Consider the following 19,727-nt stretch of genomic DNA (forward strand, 5'->3'; position numbering starts at 1 on the left):
CCTGAAGCAGAGCCTTACCTGCACACTGAACATGGCTATGTGGTGAAACTCGCCCCGGCCACCCTGCTTCACTGGGACAGTCATGAAGAACTTACTGCCGTCCTTGGAGAAAACGGGTTCTTCGTTCTACAAACGCAACAGTGAGTTAGGCTGGCACACTTTCCATTACACTTCCAACAAAAGATCAGCCCAAGTTTTTTTGTCTCCTTGGTTTTGGTAGTTGCTGGGCTCATAAGTCAATTAAAGAAAAAAGTCCTTGGGTTTTCAGTATGTTCTACTAAGTTTAACAAAGATGTGGTGGCTAAAGCTGAATACGGGTTCATGCCAAGTGCAATCCCATCCTAAAGCATGGGTTACAGCCCTTGCAGAACTCTGCCTCACCATGAAAGCTCTGGTAATCTCATTCCTAATGCAGGGGGACTTTCCAGGACACTGTCCTTTAGAGATATACAAATAATGACAGAGATAACTCCTACTGGTGAGGAGGAGAACAAAAGTTTCAATGGTTTGGACTCATTAAGTACATGTTTAACACCCACTGATTTTGATAAAATTGTATGAAAAAAATAAGCACATTGAAGTGATAACTCTGAATCAGGGTCTTACCACAAATTGTAGCCTGATGTGATACCATCTCTCCATGTCTAACTTTGCACAGAAATGTTAAATGAAAATGGCTTGCTATAAAAGCATAGGTTTTTTTTGTTAAAATGATTTCTCATTTGCACATTGCAAAATGAAGCCTGAAATGTAGTTTAAATAGAATGTGTTTCATCCAGTTATTGGACAGTCCTTCTGAAGCTATGGAAGTGGAATAATTGGCTGACATATTAGTTAAACATATTGTTCTGCGTATGAATTTAGAAATATTTTACTTTCTCATTCCAGTTGTAGCCCATATGACCTCTAATCTCTGAACTCCTTCAGCTTTAATTTTGTGAGATCATTTTTAAATCAGAAACAAATCACAGTAAATAGGACATGCCTGGAATGGGATTCATCTGGTCTGTCTTCAACCATCCCAGACTTAGGTAGTTAATCAGCTGTTCATCTAAATGCTTACTGAATTGTGTCCAGACAGACCAGAAACTGAAGGGAATATTGCCTCCAAAACCCTCACAGGTGCCTCAGGATTTTATTAGCTTATAAAATAACACACAGTTAAATAAAAATGACAATGAAGCAATTACACATTATGCACATGGAAATGGCATTTATACTGTACCTGTTTAGGAAGCCACAGGTCTGACTGCATTTCATACTTCTAAAAGAAAAAAAAAGGATAAAATTGCTTTTATGGAATAGCTATAGATAAAAAATATTTCCCACATTCAGCAAAAGGTCTCTAGATATTTCATGGGTGTTTTTTGTCTACTGTGTTACAATCTTCTCGTCTCTTTGCTGGCACTTGCATTGAAACAAATGATAATTTAATTATAAAGTCAGCTGCTTTATTCAGAGTTTTTGGTAGAACACCACAGGGGAACTAAGAATGCCATTTCAGTCCTTTCTGATTAGCTATCAAGAAGCTTTACACAGGCAGTTCCATTTGTTTTTTACCTCTAGGCATCATCTGACAACTGGATATTTTAGGTCCTTCACCAACACTGGGCAAACAGCCAGCATCAAGCTCAAATTGTGAGACCTTCTCAAATCACAATCCTGTGCTTTAATGGGTTGTGGAGTGGCATTAGTGATGAGAAAAAGAATAAAAACAAATTCTTGGGTTTTATTGTTCATACTCATATTTCACATCATGCCATCTGAAAAAAAAAACAAACCCAAACCAACCAAATATCATGCACACATTGCTGGAAAAAGGAATATATAATATACATCAACTGCTGCAAATTGTCATAGTCACAGTGAAGTAATGAAAATTTATTAGCTGTAGAAGAATCTGTATGTATAGGGCCTGAAAAATGAGAATTTGTAGCTATTGCAGCAGCTGGTTTTACACATTCCTTTTTGAAACTGAGGCCATGTGCAGCATCCCATGGGAAAAAAAAAAGGTTTACAGCTGAAATCAAATTGTTTGATACAATGCTAAAGTCTCACAATAAGGCCTTTCGTCATCCATTAGTGATTTCAAGAGCATCACCTAATCCCAGAGGGTGCAGTGTAGGGACCATCCAGGATGAGACAGGCTTGAGCTGTGCTCACAACGGTGAGACTGCATCACTATCCTTCCTCACCCTCCTAAAAATGTCCTTTGCTGCACTCTAAGTATTCTGGAGTGGGACTTCTCAGTCTCTCTCCTCTACATTATGTCCTGGATTACAGCTCCCTGGGTACCTACTTCAAACAAGTCCAATTGACCTTGGAGCACATAAAGGTTTCCCTCTCAGAAGCAGCTCTCACAGTGTTTCAGGACCAACTTTCTTAATAAAGAGAAAAGGCTCACAGGGACCAGGTGAAAAGCAACCAAATCTCCAGGGTCACAATCTTAATCCATATTTTGGGGATTTATTCATAGTTTCTGAGTCAGGAAAAGCACCCTGCAGTATGCAGCAAAAGAAGAAGATGAGCTTGGAAAAAAGTCTCTAACACTCCAATATGACTGACTTCAGTAGCAGACACTGATGGGAGCCTTTTGACTCAGAGGCCAACATTAATCACTCATGACCATTTACACTGCCAAATTATACCCTCTGCTTTGGAGCATCTGTTGGTACTGATATCAGCATGTATAGAAAATATTTATACTTTTAGCTGATTCTGGGAAGAGATTGTGACTCAGAATGGGAAAGCAGCCAAGTGCATTCAAGATGCAAGATTGACTGTGAAAATGGAGAGATGTAATGCAGGAGTGTCAGAAGTCAGAGTCTGGGTCCAGGGGTGGAATGTGGTTGGATTCAAAGAGAAAAATGTATTTCAGCTTGGCTTACATTAAAAAATGAAACATCCCTGTTGCCTTTCAATTTATTTTTCCCCAAATTTATTAGTCTGCTATCAAATTTGAAGAAACTATAAGAGTTTTACGCCTTTTCCTTAAGTATATGTAAGTTGTGAGAGACAGAAAGATCTAAAATGAAACTGCAGCAGGAGAGAGGAAAAACCAGTCAGCTGAAAATATCTGTCAGAGGACAAGCTTGTCACTGCTCTAGCTATATCCCAAGTACACGATGTTCAGCAACTGCAGTTTCCACTGAAGCTAATGAATGAACAAAGCTTAGTAATTCTGAAAATGTCACTCAAAGTTGCTAATTACATGAAATCATTTCACCACATTTGGAATTTTCTCACATCCATTTCCTCCCTGTTGACTAATTATATTCAGCTTGCAACTACTGCATCTGCAAACTGATTTCCAAAAATCTGTTTCTGATTATGAAAACAAAATGCAGCAGAAACCTTGAAAAGAGACCTTGGGGAAAAAAAACCAAACAACTTACCCTGGTACAAGCCCCAGTTGTGGTTTCACAAACTGTAAGGATGGAGATATTCTGAGCTCTGTTTAACCATCTCACCACAGCCTTGGTGTTGCTTACCCATTTCACCATGGTGATATAATATTCCCTAAGCAAAACATGTGGGGAAAAAAAAAAAGTTCAGATCACTGATGTTTCAGATTAGAATTCAGGAAAAAAAACCCCCCATACATACGGTCCATTCGAATGCTGAATTTGTATTGCATGACCGTGCCAGCACTGAGGGATGGAGAAAATAACCCCAAATGCCCAGCATCTGTGTTCCTACAAGTGGGATGGCTCAGTCCTTCAGTGTGATGTTCCCCTGGGAAATTTCTGCATATATACACAAACTTCACCAACTGTGAAACATATGCTTGCAAATACACATGAACTGTGTACTTTCCAGCCAGCTTAGAAACAAGCACTGAATTTCAACAGAAGCCAGTATTTTCCTACACCAAATACCTTCAGAAGATGCATATTTTTGCAAAAGAATCCAGTCTTACTGCCAAACAAAAAAAAAGTTCTGTAATATTAGAGTGCAGCCAGAGCCCACTTCAAAATTATCAAATAACAAGTATTTTATAACAAAACTTCTGGATAAAAGGGAAATCCCTCTCATTACCAGTGTGTTCCTGTTTCTGTGTTAACAAACAGCTCATAATATTGGCCAAATTGTCTGTCCCTCAACAACCCTGGCCAAGCACATGAGGCTTCCTGGGCTCGTGGCATGGAGGATTTGCCTGCCTCCTCCCAAATTCCTGCTGGGCTGTCAGGGTGGGGATGTTGGGAGGAAGACCTGTTGCAGTCTGTCATCCCAGCCCAGCTATTTCCTTCACTCCTCTGCTGGTGGCAGCTGGCAGCTTTCACAGTCCAGCTGAGTTATGTGCAACAGTGGAGTGAGCTTGCCTGGAAACTCAGACCCCCTTTAAAACAAGGGGCTTAGCTTGAATATAATTAGGCTTTTAATCTATTAGTGATAGAGATCTCATTACTCTTTGACAACAGGCTTTTAATTATACATTCAAAAGCCTCCTTACTAGATCAAAGATGCTGAGCAGCAGCAGCAGCAAAGCTGCACACAGGAGAGGCAGGAGACAGGAGTTCACTGCAGCTGCACCCAGCCCCATCCCACTGCTGTGTTGGCAGAACATACCTGAACAACCCAGCATGCACAGCCTCCTGTGGCTTTCATATGTGACTTCTAGTAGAAAAGATTATTTTCACATGTGGATACCAGAATGATAAACAGAAACGGGGACTCCAAGTGTATCAAGTGTATTCTGAGTCCAATATTTACCTTTTTTGTTTGTTTGTTTTAACAAATGTTTAGTCTTACTGAGGGGCAAAAATGTATGCCACAAGTAAAACAAGATCTACCACGACACCAGGTGACACAAGCAGGAAAGCAATCAGTTTGTGTCTCCAAGCTTCTCAGGCTCTTCTGCAGTTAATCTATTGTACACACCTCAAGCTTCCTCAAAACCCCACTTTAAAGAGGAAACACTAATTGCATTCTGGACAAAGGACTGAAGCAAAATATTAAATCTTGTTTGCCACTGAAGAAAACACAACTGTACACATGGAATGGAAACACCAAGGGGGAAACAGTAATTGCATAAAATACAACAACGTATCTGCAGGAAGTCTGTCAGTCTTATTGTGGCATTAACAGTACACAGTAGATGGTAAATTTTTCTACATAACAGAAGTAAAATTTATAAGTGTTATTGCTATCTTTATATCAGAATAACCTGAACAAAACTTGGGAAATCTTACCAAGCACCTTTACAGGATCCCTACAAGGAGGAAATTATTTTTTCATTGAATTTATTTAATCTTACATCAAATTCCCAGATGCCCTAAAAATCAGGGAAACAGTCTTATGTCTTCAGAGGTCCTGCACCAGACACAATTTGTGACAAGCTGAGAATTTGAATATTACTTTTTGTGGTTATAACTAACAGAACCTCTTTCCCCTTCCCTTTCCCCTTCCCTTCCCATATTTATGGTGTCTGTGTAGGAGTGAATCTCTCTGTAACAGCAGTTGGTTATGACCTGTATAATACCTATTTCTAAAATGCTTCTGCCCTGAAAGATCCTTAAAACTATACCTGATAATGAACTATTCAATTTAATTCTGAAATCATGACCTATTTACTAATGACTCAATAATAAATGGATTAGAAAGGCACTGAAATAAATTGGCTGCTAAAGGCAGCTACTACTTTTACTAAAAAAGCTAATACTTAAGGAGAAAAAAAAATCTCCCAACCATTACAAACTTCAAAGATTTCTACACTAGAAAAGCCTGTTTAAAGTACATTTTTCATACCTCTATATTTATTGATATATGAACATATATGGGTTGATAACCAGTGTGGAGACTGCTACTGAAATCCTGAGTCAGATGCACAATTTACAGTAAAACTGACTCACAATTATACAATCTTTCTACCTTTTACAGCATGAAAATTATACCTTAATAGTTAAAATGATGAAGAAACTAACTTCTTTTCCCCAGGTTCAAACGGATTTACTCAGTCTTCTCATGCACTAGCCAGCCAGAATTTTTAATATGATTATTATTTCAATTGAACAACAACAATATCAAGAACTGAAAAATCTGTCAAAGATGCTCCAGAGATTTGGCTTCAGCTTCAAGAAGCCAAAATAAGTTTTAAGATACTAATATTCATACTTGCATCTACTATTACTTTCCATCTGCCAGGGAAACAGAATGAATCTGAAGAACCTGAAGTGAAACCATAACATCTGAACAACATCTACAAGATTATTTTTTCCTTGGGGATTTACACATTGCTTTCTCACTTAACTTCTTTGCACCTTCTGACACTTAAAGGACAACTTCAATGCCATTAAGGAGAGTGAAGATGCTGATCTTGATGGCAAGAAATCTCTTTCAGATCTTATAGCATTGCTTAAATTAATGAAGGGTTAGCAAGCAGCAAGAGATTTCATTGTTTTTCAGTAGTGGTCCATCAATAGAAAAAAAATACTCCAAAATGCTCAACTCATTCAAAATAATTTCTCTTACTAACACAATCAGTAAGCATTCCAGGTGACACCAATAATTGCAAGGCATAATTCACCAATAAATTATTCCTGAAATAGAGTACCTCAATTTGTGTAGAAGAGAGCTACACCAGCCTAAGATTGTTTGTAATGGTTGTGAATAAGTGGCCACTGTTAACATCCTGATTGTTTTGGGAACAATTACCATAAAACACTTGGGGGGTTGTAGGAACTGGAATAACATATGCAGAGGTGGGGTTTTTTTCAGCCACAGGTTGTTGCAGTGGCTAAGTCCACTTTACATCCCCAAGTTACCCTAAAAGTGATCTCTCCCTACAACACTGTGCTAGAAATTTCTCCCTTTGTCTAGATTCTGCTGGTCACTGGCCCTCTCCCTCTCCCATCCCTTCTCCCATTGGCCCCTGTTATGCCACTCAACCTTGCCTCTGCCCCCTAGCCCTCAGACCATTGGTTTTGGATGCTCTGCCTGCCTTTGGGAGCTCTCGGGATAAAACCAGGGGCGCGGGCTTTTGGTTGTTGTTCTTTCTTGCCTCTGTTCCCTTCGGGGTGTTGCTGTTAGACACCTCAGAATTGCATGCAGAGAACCCTTCTCTCCTCTCTGTCTCTGGTTCGTGCACAGACTGGGTGTGTGAGCGGCTGTTCACAACCTCCTGCCAAGGTGAGGCTGTGTGCACGCGTGGGTGCTGGCAGAGCGCCGCCTAAGCCGTCCATGAGGGACCCAGCAGGGACAAACCTGGCATTGATCCACCAAAGCCCTCATTCAATAAGCGGTAGCTTTGTGCTTCCCAATCCTTCTTACACCATTCCCCACCTGCAAATGCCCTGAGTGAAAAGAGGATGTGGCACTTCTCTGGCCCTTAGACAGCAGCCAGATCTGGATGGTAAAAACTATTGTTTTGTTGTTACTATTATTATTATTACCTTTATTATTTAATATTTTAGGGCTAGAAGATCATCAGTATTATGCTCTGAAACCACAACAGGGATGGAATCAGGATGATGGCAATTCTACCCATGGAATACACATAAAGGAAGGGATGAAAATTTTCTTGCCCTGAAAGAAAAATTTCAGGCATCTCAAGCAAGGACAGGCAATAAGGGGCTCAGTTTATCACAGTAACTTTAGCAGGAGAGTCGCCAGTTGCAGCCAGACCTCATCACCTCAGCCTCAAAGTCAGAGGAAATGTTAAATCAGCTCAGGGGTTTTGCAGAAGTTTCTCCTGAAAAGCACAGCTCTGCCTTTCTTAACCTATGTGATCCGGTGTCATGGCACCTCACCTTCTGTCACCTCACTGCACCTGTTAGCTGGGATGAGAAACCAAATGAGAAGTTCAGAATAATTCTCTCTAACTGAGGGAACACCCTGATTCTGTGTTCTGTGCAGCTGCAAGACACTTCTGCAATGTCAGAAACAGCAACAAATTGGCAACGCAGAAAGAAGTGGCTGGGAGGGAATGAGTAACAACCTCAGAAAGCAGGGCAGCGTTCACTCCCCCTAACCACAGCTTAGGATTCCTAATTCCATGTATTTCTAATAAACTGGAGTTTTTAAAGACATCAAACACGAGCACATCCCAGCCCCTTGGTTTCTAACAGGAGATCAGTGCAGTACAACCATATTTAATTTTATCACTATGTTCAGCCATGGGGACTGAGATCGAGTGCATTCCAGTCAAAGAGAAGTGTGCTGATGTAAAAGGGCAATGATTAGCCAAAGAGACAAGTTAGGTTAAATCAAACAAGAGCTTCAAAACTATGAAATTATATACCTTGACTTAAAGCTGTCAGGTGGCATCAGTTCCAGAGTATGTGCTGGTCCATACAGATTAACTACAAACAGCTTTACTGTGGGGTTTGTTTGACCTGCCTTTGGAAAAAAAAAAAAATAAATAGGAGTTTTAGAGGCACTGAATCAGTGACAGATAAGCAGACTCACTCGTTAACATAATGCAGTATCTTCATAATAACGAAAAGTTAGTAAAGTTCAAGTATATTAAATCTGAAAAATTAATTTCCCAACCATATGAATCACACAGATAAAAATACAAAGTGTTGAGTGATTGTCTCACCACCCTTTACTGATGGCAGACCTCCCTGTGCAGAGGAAGTGACCAGCACTAGAAGTGGCTTTGCCCAGTTCAGTTAAGTCAGCTGCCAAAACAGTCAGTTCCTAAATCTGCAGGTAAATCCAGCCTCCAGCAAAGCCTTTTTTTAGATGCTATTGTTCCTTCTGAAAAGCTGCACTACCTCTGAGACAGCATTCCTCCTCCTCCTCTCTTTTTCTTTACCGCTTTCCCTCGGTCTTCCCTTGTTTGCTAAGCTGAAAATCTCAATTTCTGGCCTGGATCAGGAGCCAGCTGCTTTGGCAGGCCAGCTCCAAGGGAAACAAAATGCTTCTTGTGGCTAATGGGGAATAACATGGCAGTTTGATAGATATCCACTGGGAAGAGTCTGATAAATCTTGAGGATCTACAGGGAGGTGGGAATCGTCCTTCTCCTGTAACATGGCTCATTACTAAGGGATGCTCCTGAGTTGAAGGGAAAGCAATGGAGGTAAAAGAGAGGCTCTGAAGGGCTGCAAGGAGATGCTACTGGTCCCACATCCCTGTCCTAGACATGCCATCCCCAAGTTTCTGTTTCATGCCACAGGAATTACACTACGTAACACCCCTGGGATACAAAAAAAGGAAGTGTGTTCCTCAACGGGGTTGACTCCTGTTTAATATTGGAAGGAAAAGGTAAAAATCACTGATTCTACAGATTTACCATAATAAACAACAAAGTTGTATACTTGGCTCTTCACAGGCTGAAATACACTCACAAATTCATTTTAGAAATTGGGCTTATCTCAGAATAAAGTCTGAATGCTGTATCCACTCATTTCTGCGTGGTATGGAGGACAAGGAAGTGGAATTTGTGTATTTTTAACACTGCTAGGAAAAAGAAAAGTTTTAAAAAGTGACTTTTTTTTTTTTTGGAAGAATAGAGTCTGTGTGTATAACACGTAAACAGATACAGATGAGCACGTTCCAGTGTTCACAAAACGTGTGTGTTTCATCTTATTTTTTAATCCTAGTTATAATTTTCTCTGATGGTTGCACTCTTTAATAAAGACAAAATCTTTTCTGTAATCTCTGTTGCTATACCACCACCTTCATTACCAATTAATGATCTTTAACGAGTAGCTAAATTTGTATTAAATGGAGACATTAAACAAAGATAATGTTTTTCATTAATGAGATTACTGAAGTAGTATTGTGTATCACTTTTATGCTGAATTGCTAATGAAATAGAACTACTCCTTTCTCATTTACAAAGCTGAGTTAAAAACATTCCTTTTTTTTCTTTGCTCTGTCACTCAAGGCCTTTTGCCAATGCAAGTATATAAACTACCTCTAAAATTACTGTTGTTTCATTATTTCAGAGTATTATTTCATAGCACAAATAACTCTATTTATATAATGTATGTTATTGTTTCATAGTACCTGGTACAGTCTAACTGTTCAACCATCAACAATAAAGCTTCATCACCAAAAAACAGTCGCAGGAATAGCAGGGTAACAGGAATATTTTCTAAAGCCCTCAATAAACTTCCCCTGAAATGTCAAAGGAGTACCATATAAGTGGACCTGCCAGAAAGGAACCCAGACACTTGGAAACTGCACACAAGGGCTGGATGAACTGATCAGCTGGAATATCAAAACAACAGATCCGGAGGCATCTCACCAGAAAATCCCCAGAAAATGAGAAGTGATTTCAGGCATTACTCCTGCCTGGGCTGTTCTTTCACTTTCTAAAACAAATGCAAAAACCCTTCTCTAAATCTTCGGAAACACAGTGATAATTCTTTTTTTTTTTTTCTTTCTCTTTTTGATGGCCATGAAAATACATTGCAGTGGCTTATCTTATTCAATGCCAGTCTGTCACATTTACTAATAACAGCACAATCTACTGGGATCTCTGTATCTGTGAAGGAACTTGCCCTGTGCTCTGCACACAGAGCATCTGACTCCAGTGCAGCTGGGGCTGGATCTTTTTCCTATGCAGTCATGCAGTCCTTCAAATGCATTACCCTTCTCTCTGAGGTGCTGGATTCATTTTACCAAGCCAAATATCAGTGATGAAATTACTTCAAATTAGTTTCTCTGCTGTCCCCTCACCTGATAGCTTCTTTTCAGCAAAAGATGTTACAATCTACTGAAAAAAAAAGTAATTATTATTTCCTGAAAGGCACCATGAACAAAATCAGCCTCTGTTACTGTCTGGAGACACTCTTTCCTTACGACTGAATATTTTCAGTGAACACAGAAGAGCAGGTGGGGTTGGCATTCCCACTCATCTTACCTTAGGATATGGATACTGCTTTCCCTTTGGATATAGACCTCCTGTGAACCGGGGGATAACCATGCTGGGTACCAGAGAGTCATTTATAGTCAGGAAGGCCAGTCTTTCCCCGTCTGGAGACCACCAGTGGGCAATGTGGGAATGAAGAAGTTCCTCTGCAAAACCAGATTTCCTTAGGGTTCATAAAAAAACTATCCCATAGTGTCCAGCTTATTCAGCTGGCACCAAGTTACTCTCCCTGTGCCAACTTGAATTGTGTCTGTTGTAATTTCAGTAATTTCACATCATCCTGGGTTGAGTGGTTGGGTAACAAGGAATACTGAAGGACCAAGCTTTAACCATTTTCCTCAAATTAGTATTTCCACTGATATCAGTAAATTATCTAAATGTGAAAGATGATTGTTACTGTCATATGCTTAGTTCTATTAAATTCCAGTATATGTGTTTACTTAAATTTTAAATAATTTTAAATAATTTGGGCATTTGGGGTATTTTTTGGGATTGCCAATTTTTTTCTTCTTCTCAATATAGAACTTCAGTATACCTGATTTCCCTGAGTTGTGGCACCTGGTAACATGCAGATTCTCACACAGTGATCTTACGTAATCATTTTTGGAGTGCAATATTTTGACTTTCCTGTCTCAGTCTAGTGGACAGCTTTAATTCTTGGGAAGTTCAGTTTTTCTGGAGGGTAACTTTTTGAAAATCCAAACAAGTTTTATTTTTAACCAAATTTTATTTGCTTTCCAAATGAAAGCATTTCTCAAAAATGTCACTCAATGTTTTCTTACATTTATTGTCATTGTATTTCATAGTCAAAAGAAACAAACCAGAAACAGCCACAGACACAGCACCCAAACTCCTGGAATCCCAATACAGCAGCTCCTGAGAAATTCCAAATCCACCCTGTACAAGCCTTCTGCTTCCACTTGTGGAAAGACTTAAGACTGATTCGGTATGTATTTGATACCTTGGCCTGCTTAGTAAGGATTTTGTATTTAAATCTGAAGAATTTGGCTGGAAAACTAATTGAGAATGGTGTTCTAAGGGAAAAGACCTGACTGCATAGCTAATTGGAGAGCCTACCTAACAAAACTACTTAAATTGTCAACAGAGACTCTCCAAGATGTTAATCAGATTCTGAGGGTTCTGAAGCAGCTTAATGGGTTGAATTATCTAAGGTTAGCTAAAATGAAGCTGGGACCTATATTCAAAGTCATATATTCTGGGTCATGCTTCTCTCCCTGGCTGGATAACTAAAACCTTTTACACAGGAGAAGAGCAGAGAATGAAAGGTGAATATCAGATAGCAAAAATCACAATTGTGTTTGCTTTAAAATATTACTGTTTGCATTTAGCCAAGGTTATTCACACAAAGAAAAGCTACTCCCAAATGCTTTGTAAGGTAAAATGCTAATAACAATCTCATGAAATGATAAAAGAAAACAAATGAGGTCAAAGGAGGAAGAGTGCTTGATTCAATGAAAATCTCTCAACTTCACCTGGACAATGTTCACCCTGCTTAGCTTCTGATGCTATTAAAAAACTGCTGAAAGTGGAGCACTGCTCTAGGTTAATGGGAAAGGAGCAGTGTGCTCCCTCATGCCAACAGACATTGGGGCTCTCCAGGGTGTACAGAGAGAATTCCCCTTCACTCTGACCTCCATGGGGTTTCTAGGTGAGAAGAGCTCACTGCCTGCCTGCAACCCTGGGAGCCCCGTGAGTCCTCTGCAAGTCAGGAAATGCAACAGCCACTTGGGCCAGGGATCAAACAACTTGGAAAATAATGAGCAAAGTCACTTAAAGAGGGTTTTAGGACAAGCTTCATGAGGAAGGCTTTGGGATCATCTCCCACAACACTTCAGAAACTTTCTGGTCCCAAACTGGACAACTTTTGCTTCTCCTGGCTGTGACTCTTATTAACTTCACTTCTTTTTAGCACAAAGTTGATATACTACATCAACTTCAATGAGCTATATCTGCTTAAATTCTTCAATTTGCTTGCTTTTGTGCTCGATTTCAAGAATATTAAGTGTATATAAAATGATATTCCATTTTTAAGCTATTGTTTTGAAATATGCTGCCACATAAAAACGTGTCAAAAGAGTAATGGAAACCTTGGAAGCTGGCAACTATGAGATTGGTTAGCTAACAAGCTGAGGGATGCAAACTACCATTCTAACTTCAGAGTTCACTTGGGCAGAGATTTAAAAGAAACCCCAAGGTGTTTGCTCATAAGTACTGCAAGAGGTGTGGACAGACCATTTTTAAGGTGAAGTTTCATGCTGTATGGCCTTAGCACCGTTCCTAAAAACCTCTTCACACAAGAAATTCTATATCTCAGGAAAATGAGTATTTAACACTAAGCTATTTATCTGTAGAATACATGAGTCCCATAGAAAGAGTAACTGAAATGTGTACTAATTTTAAGCTGTTATACCAACCTAGATAATCTTCTCCCTTTTTTTATTTTGTTTTTCTTAAATTTATCATTATGTTAAAAGCATTTTGGGTGCAGAGGGAATATCCTGTGGTACTGGCTTTGGAAGACAGGCTGAGCTATCCCCCACTCATTTTTGGGTGCCCTCTTCTACAGGGATTTTTAAAATGTAAATGGGTCATCACTGTTGTCCCTAAAAGCAGCAAACTGAGCCCTTTCCCTCCTCACTTGTACATGCTACCAAGTATTCATTTGCTACATTCTGGTTGGAAGCGAATTCCTCTTTCTCAGAAAACACTGCTCTATGCAAACCAGCAGCCAGTACAAAGAATGAACAGATACAAAGGCAATCTTGCAGGAAAATGAGAAGGGAAAGGAACAAACCCAACCTCAGCATTTTCTGAAATGAGCAGATTTGTGCTGTTGGGTCTGTACAAGGACCTTTTATCTGTTTTAATAAATAGATAGATTCGTCCAGCTTACCTTCGTATAACCAGTCTGCAATTCCATTAAAAATAATTCCTTCTTTTCCTGAGGATGTCAGGCGCAATGAGCTGCCCTTTACATCAGGCTGATAGTAGATGTTATTTTCGAATATATAAATCTGGATGAGGTAAGAGAGATGGAGAGAAAAAACAACATTTTGGTAGATATAAATGAATGTTCAGCAATGAATACATAATTTCCTCAGGCTCAGAACAGTCTACAGAATAATTCAGCATGAGTTTCCACCAACATTGTCTTCATATTCCATTCTATTATAAATTTGGACAAACTTAGCAAACTTTTAATACTTATGGCAAGCAAATCCTTCTTTTGAAATTGTCTTTCCAGTTGAAATATTTCTATTCATGTTAAAAAATATTATTACATTTCTCAAAATCACACAGGAGGCAAGTTTTATAACAGCTGAATAGATAAAGAAATTTTCATCTGGTTTTCTAACTGTGAAATGAGACACACTTCTGCAAGGACATACATCATAAATATAAGTTACAGCTTTTTATCATGGTGTCAGAACACACAGGAGAAGCAAAAACAAAGAGCAGCCTGCAGTTAACTTTTCTCAGCTTGCTGACGACTTCTGACTGACACACCAATGTTCAACCTCAAGTGTACTATATAAATGCTCTTTGTTCTTCAAGTCTGGGCTCCTCATCCTCCTTTTACCTTCTTCACTGCCACTCATCAGCCTTTTCTGCTTTTCTTTCCCTGCTCACTTTGTTGCAAAGGGTATCAAGTTCACTCATTTTGTGAAGTTGAGCTCCAGCTTCCATGACAAAGTGCAGTAAATTAGAATGGCCATGTGTGCACTTCCACAGCTTAACACAAAAATCAAAGTAACAGCACAATTATGCACCATCTCAATTCACACGGAGAAAATGCAGCTGACAGGACTAAAGAAGCCAAATGCCACAGAAATTTTTGTTACACCATTTCAGCACTGTCCACTGATATACAGGGTCTCAGGGAGTGTAACAGGAAGTGTATTTCCACCAAAGACCATTTAAAAAGTCTGGTCATTTATCATTCTCTCACACTTCTATAATAAACGACTTATGGGAAAATACTAACCAAAGAGCAAAGTTTTATTATCACTATTACTGCTGTTCCCTTTGCTTCTAAATTACCATCTGAAATAGATTTCCCTATGAGTCCCCAAACTAATGATTTTTAACAGTAGCCACTTCATGATTTCTGCTGCAGAAAGCAATAAAGCTGAGGTTTTCTCATTCCATGAGCAATGAAATTATTTTAACCGTTATTGGGAACTGGAAGTAAGTCCTTTATGGTTAGAATTCAATGCTTAGCGGTGAGCTCAAAACTGGAGCAAAACCAGTTAATCCAGTTTGAATAATCCAAAATGTACTGAGCTTTATACTGGTACAGAGAATTTCTGGGAAGGTGATGTATCACCCAGACTCAACAGCAGAAGAAAATGAGGATTAGAGAATTCTGGATGTATCAAGCTTTTGAAATAATATCTACAAAACTTCCTGTAAATGTGTATTTCCACAGTAAAAATGCACTTTTTTTTCTAATGTAAAAGAAATTAATACGAGCAATTACAAGACATTGTAATTGCATTACAGGTAGACTGAGTTGTGAACCACTCTAATGACTGTTGCTTCCTATGAAGCAACTTCTTACAGCTGACAATCTATTCTTATATAAACAGCAGCTTTCAAGAGGTTACCAGAAAAGCCTACTTGGTCAAATGATTCTATTTTATTTAATCTTCTTCAATTAAATGAAATCAATGTAATTCATTTTTGAAGATCAGGAGTATAATTTTTGCTTCTCTCCCCCCTTTTCAGGCTGTTTGTGTTTTTAATGGTGAAGGTACCCATATTGTCTTGTCTCTGCTATGAAAACTTTCATTTAAAGTGATCAGCGCCAGTCAAAGGACAGGATTAAGAATTACTTGTTTTATGACTGAATCCTGAGAAGGTTTTTAATCCTGTTATTACTACTTAGCAGGCATTGCTAATTCCATTTGACAGATCTCACATAAGTAAATATCTCTGAAGGATAGTCACTGGTGTGCCACTGATTGTGGCTGCATCATCTTTATTCCCAATTCATTTAATAAAGCAGCTTTGTCTCCATCCTCAACCAGTTCTCAGTTACCCTCTGAACAATCTTCTTAGTCTACTCTATCATCCAAAGTTTCCCTTCTTCCCTCATCACTCCTGACACATGTTCCTTCAACTTTGAAAGCTGCTCCAAACCCCAATTTTTTTCTTGAATGTACCTATTGGATCATTTTAAAGTCCTTGAAAAACTTCAAAGTCACACAGCAACTCTCTCCCTAGCAAGCATTGAGCTCACTGATTACTTGAATTTAACATTAAAAAGGAAGAATTTATGTTCCTTTGCAGAACATTTATGAAATACAGCCATTCATGTTCCTCAACACAACTACACTGCCCATAAGTGCACATGGACGATTTAGGGTTGGTGCTCTGCACTCACTGCCTGCAGCATTCCAAAAGATCAATATCCCCATGCCCGTAAAAACATTTTAGAAAGATTCACCATTATGGTTAGTCATTAAATCTCATCTGCAATGTTGAATATTTGTTGTATTTCAGGAGGTGCCACTTTCCACAGGCAGCCCCTGGACTGCTGTTTGCACCGACAGGAATGGCCTCTGCACCCTTCCTAACAGTGACAGAGCCTGACCCCTGCAGCCAGGGCTGCATTCCCCCCCATCCCTGACCATGCCAAAGGGCTCATCTGTAACTATTTAACCCATTCACTTCTTGGAAATAAGGACTTGGGAGTTAAAATGTTGATTTCTGCAGCAAAACAGGCAGCAGAGGCGTAACAGGAGTGCTGACATTACTGTGAAGGCTTAGTCATGGCCTGAGAGGTGCCCACTTCCCTCTCAGTGAATGCAAGCAGTGGACTCAATTAAGCACAAGTACTTTGTGTAGCCACAGAGCCCAATCTCCCATCAGTTTGCAGCCAAGAAAGGCATTCTAAAAGGCAGATTCACTGTGAATTCTTCTTCCCAGTACAATACTTATATGATACAAATGTACTTTAAATATAGCTCTAAAATACTGAAATTTTAACACATCACCACTTGAAATTAATTCTGTTCACAAGATTGTGAGTAGTTCCTGCTTGTTTTCATCTTGTGTTTGCACACACAACACCAGCCAGCAGCAAAACGTGGTGTCAAATGTGAAGTGGCTTTAGGAGGAAAACAGACACTGCTTTTATTTGATGTGAATTATCAAGAGCCCACAAAGTAAGAGTAGAAATGGAACTATTCCTCAGCTGAAACATGCAAAAAAACTCGAGCCCCAGAGGAAAGTCCTTAAATCTCAAACCCTCCCCTCCCTGCATGACACCCAAGTTCCTTTTCTTTGCTTCATCTATTTTTCTCTTTCTTGCTCATTTTAAACATGGCCACTGTTTTCTGATGAAGCAGCCTTATGGTTCTACTTTATGCTACACTAAAATGTATCTCCAATCTTTTTTTTTCAAAAACACAGAGACTCAATGAAAATTTTTATTTTTTAAGAGGCAGCTACTCCTGCTGATTACTTGCAGTACAACAATACCTGGAAGTTGAATTTATGAGCCACAACTTGGTTTTCAAAATTGAGTGAAAGAGAAAGAAAGTGACTGGGAGAGAACTCAGACTGCTACTTTTCCTATGAGACTGAAACTCTCAAGCACTGCAAGGAAGATAACAAATCATGACCCTGGGATAAGAATAACTGATCAAAAAAACCAAAACCAAATCCTTGGAGCACAGTCTTGTAAACACGTGCCTTACCTGACTTCAGCAAGTAGAACTATGTGCCCAAAAGTTTCCAGGATGGGGACTGCACATACTTCATCACTTTGTAAATTGTGTTTTGAGCAATGTCACATAAACCAAAAATTTCCCTTGCTAGTCTCTCTCCACTCAGGTATATGGAAGCAAGTAATAGTAAAAGGCTTTCCTTAGTATACACTTGGGGCTATTTACTGCATCACAAGTACTAAAATGTTGACTGCAACTACTGAATCTTCCCAAACTGCTGAAAAAGGAGTTGCCAACTGTGTATCAGACAGGTATTTTCAAGAATACATCAGTGGCTTTGTGCCCAAAATGCTTTCACAGCTTTCAAGTATGATGATAAGAAAATAAATTGAAAAAGGCATGAAGTGGAACCAGGATATGCTATTGTATGTGAAAATTATTATTACGCTTTTTTTAACCTTTTCTACCCATCTTTCATGAGTAGTCTTAAAAAAATTTAAAACTATTTTTAGCTGAGGCTCTCAGCTAATAATGCTGTAAATGGGGATAAATGTTAAAATCTATTGCCTTCAAATTTATTTGACTTTTTCCTTTCTTAGAGATTTTGCACATCAAGTCTTAAACCAAATGGAGAAAAATCCCACCGAATTTCAGTAATTATTTTATTAAGTATTTTCCTATTAATGAAAAACACCTGCAAGAATGTTTTGGATTAGTGACATATTAATTCTTGAAAATGATCAGATTTATTTCAACTGACTGTGATGAATCTGAGGCCCAGCTTGCTCTAATGTTCTACCTCAGCACTAATCCTTCTCATTTTCCACATCTGGCAGCCTCTAAACCATTTTTTCATAAACCTTCTTCTAAATTAATTCCTTCCAAAACACTTATTTACTGTTTGCAACATGTTTCGCAGTTACAGGATTTTCTTTCAGGCTGAGGTCTGGAGCAGAGCACCCAGTCCGAGCAGTTAGTTCCAGATGGCAGACAGCTGTGAAAACAGAGACATCCACTCCCCCAGCTGAACAGCAAACCCAGTGCCAGTAGCTGGAGAGGCCCCCCATGTGTCTTTAATCATTTTAAACACTACAGGCAGAGAAAAGCCGCTAAATTACAGGAAAATGCTCCACTTTTTCCCTTTTGCTGCTCCCCTGAAGCCTCCTGCATGGCACATCCACACTAAATCCCTCCTCTGATTGCAGGGCAGCGTTTCAGGGACAGCACGAGCCTTTTGTCCTCCAGCTGGGCAGCAGCAGCAGCTTGCCCAGAGCTGCTGGAGGTCAACTCCAAAGCCCAGGTACTTTAGGTGGAGGAAAAGCAGAAGGGGTCTGTGCAGCCTGGAGAAGAGGAGACTGAGGGGAGACCTCACTGCAGCGGCAACTTCCTTGTGAGAGGGGAAGAGGAGGGGCAGACACTGATCTGTTCTGTGCAGTGACCAGTGACATGAGCCGAGGGAATGCCCTGAAGTTGTGTCAGGGGAGGTTTAGGCTGGGTATTAGAAGAAGGTTCTTCACCCAAAGAGTGGTTGGGGACTTGAACAAGAAGGAAGGAAAAGAAATTGTGGAGTGTGGCTACAGGCTGTGTTTGCCATTACATGGATTCATCAGGATGAACACCTCGTTCAAGGGAAGTGCCAACCAAATTCTAAAGCTACAGAGCAGATGCAGCTGGAAAGGAAACAAAGAAGTCACCTGTATCTATGCATCTTTGGTTAGGAAGAAAAAGATCCATACAACAAGCACTGGTCTCTTTCTCTACAGGTTCTACCTGTTATCCAAGAAAATCATGAGATTCTTCCACAGAATCTCAGACCAACAAATATATAAATAACTACTCCAATCTGGAACAACTTCAGCGCTCCCACTTGATACCCCACAGAACATGACAGCCTTCCTTACCTTTCACATTGAAAATATGAGCTATGACAAGACTAAGGAATTTCTGATTACGCCCAGAAGGAGACTTCAGGCGTTCAGGAAATGCTTCTGCTGCAGAACTGCTGCGGCTGCTAATGACAGCGCTAAAGACATCGACGTAGGGCCTCCTCAGGCAGCCCAGCCCTGGCTGCCCTCCTCTGTGGCCTTGGCAAGGACAAACAGGTCACCCCTCTCTGGGCCAGCACAGGTGTGCTCAGAGCCCAGCATTCCATGTAACAGAGCACTCAACTGTGCTTCTGCCTCTCTGCAGAGGGGTAAGAATTTACTGA

General features: G+C 39.7%; 1 protein-coding gene across 3 annotated transcripts in view; it reads right to left on the bottom strand.

The window, feature by feature from the left end:
* The window catches only part of DPP10 (dipeptidyl peptidase like 10), a 451,044-nt gene that overhangs the window by 32,175 nt on the left and 399,142 nt on the right, over positions 1–19,727 (bottom strand). For all 3 annotated transcript variants that reach the window (XM_032114483.1, XM_032114484.1, XM_032114485.1), the window contains exons 8-13: positions 13,738–13,858; positions 10,815–10,969; positions 8,240–8,337; positions 3,396–3,519; positions 1,226–1,264; positions 19–126 (exon numbers count right to left, since the gene is read on the bottom strand). In XM_032114483.1, coding sequence (XP_031970374.1) covers positions 19–126; positions 1,226–1,264; positions 3,396–3,519; positions 8,240–8,337; positions 10,815–10,969; positions 13,738–13,858 — 645 coding nt within the window. The remainder of the gene's footprint in view (positions 1–18; positions 127–1,225; positions 1,265–3,395; positions 3,520–8,239; positions 8,338–10,814; positions 10,970–13,737; positions 13,859–19,727) is intronic.

The sequence above is a fragment of the Corvus moneduloides genome, chromosome 7 (genome assembly GCF_009650955.1).
Source record: "Corvus moneduloides isolate bCorMon1 chromosome 7, bCorMon1.pri, whole genome shotgun sequence".
Classification (NCBI taxonomy): domain Eukaryota; kingdom Metazoa; phylum Chordata; class Aves; order Passeriformes; family Corvidae; genus Corvus; species Corvus moneduloides.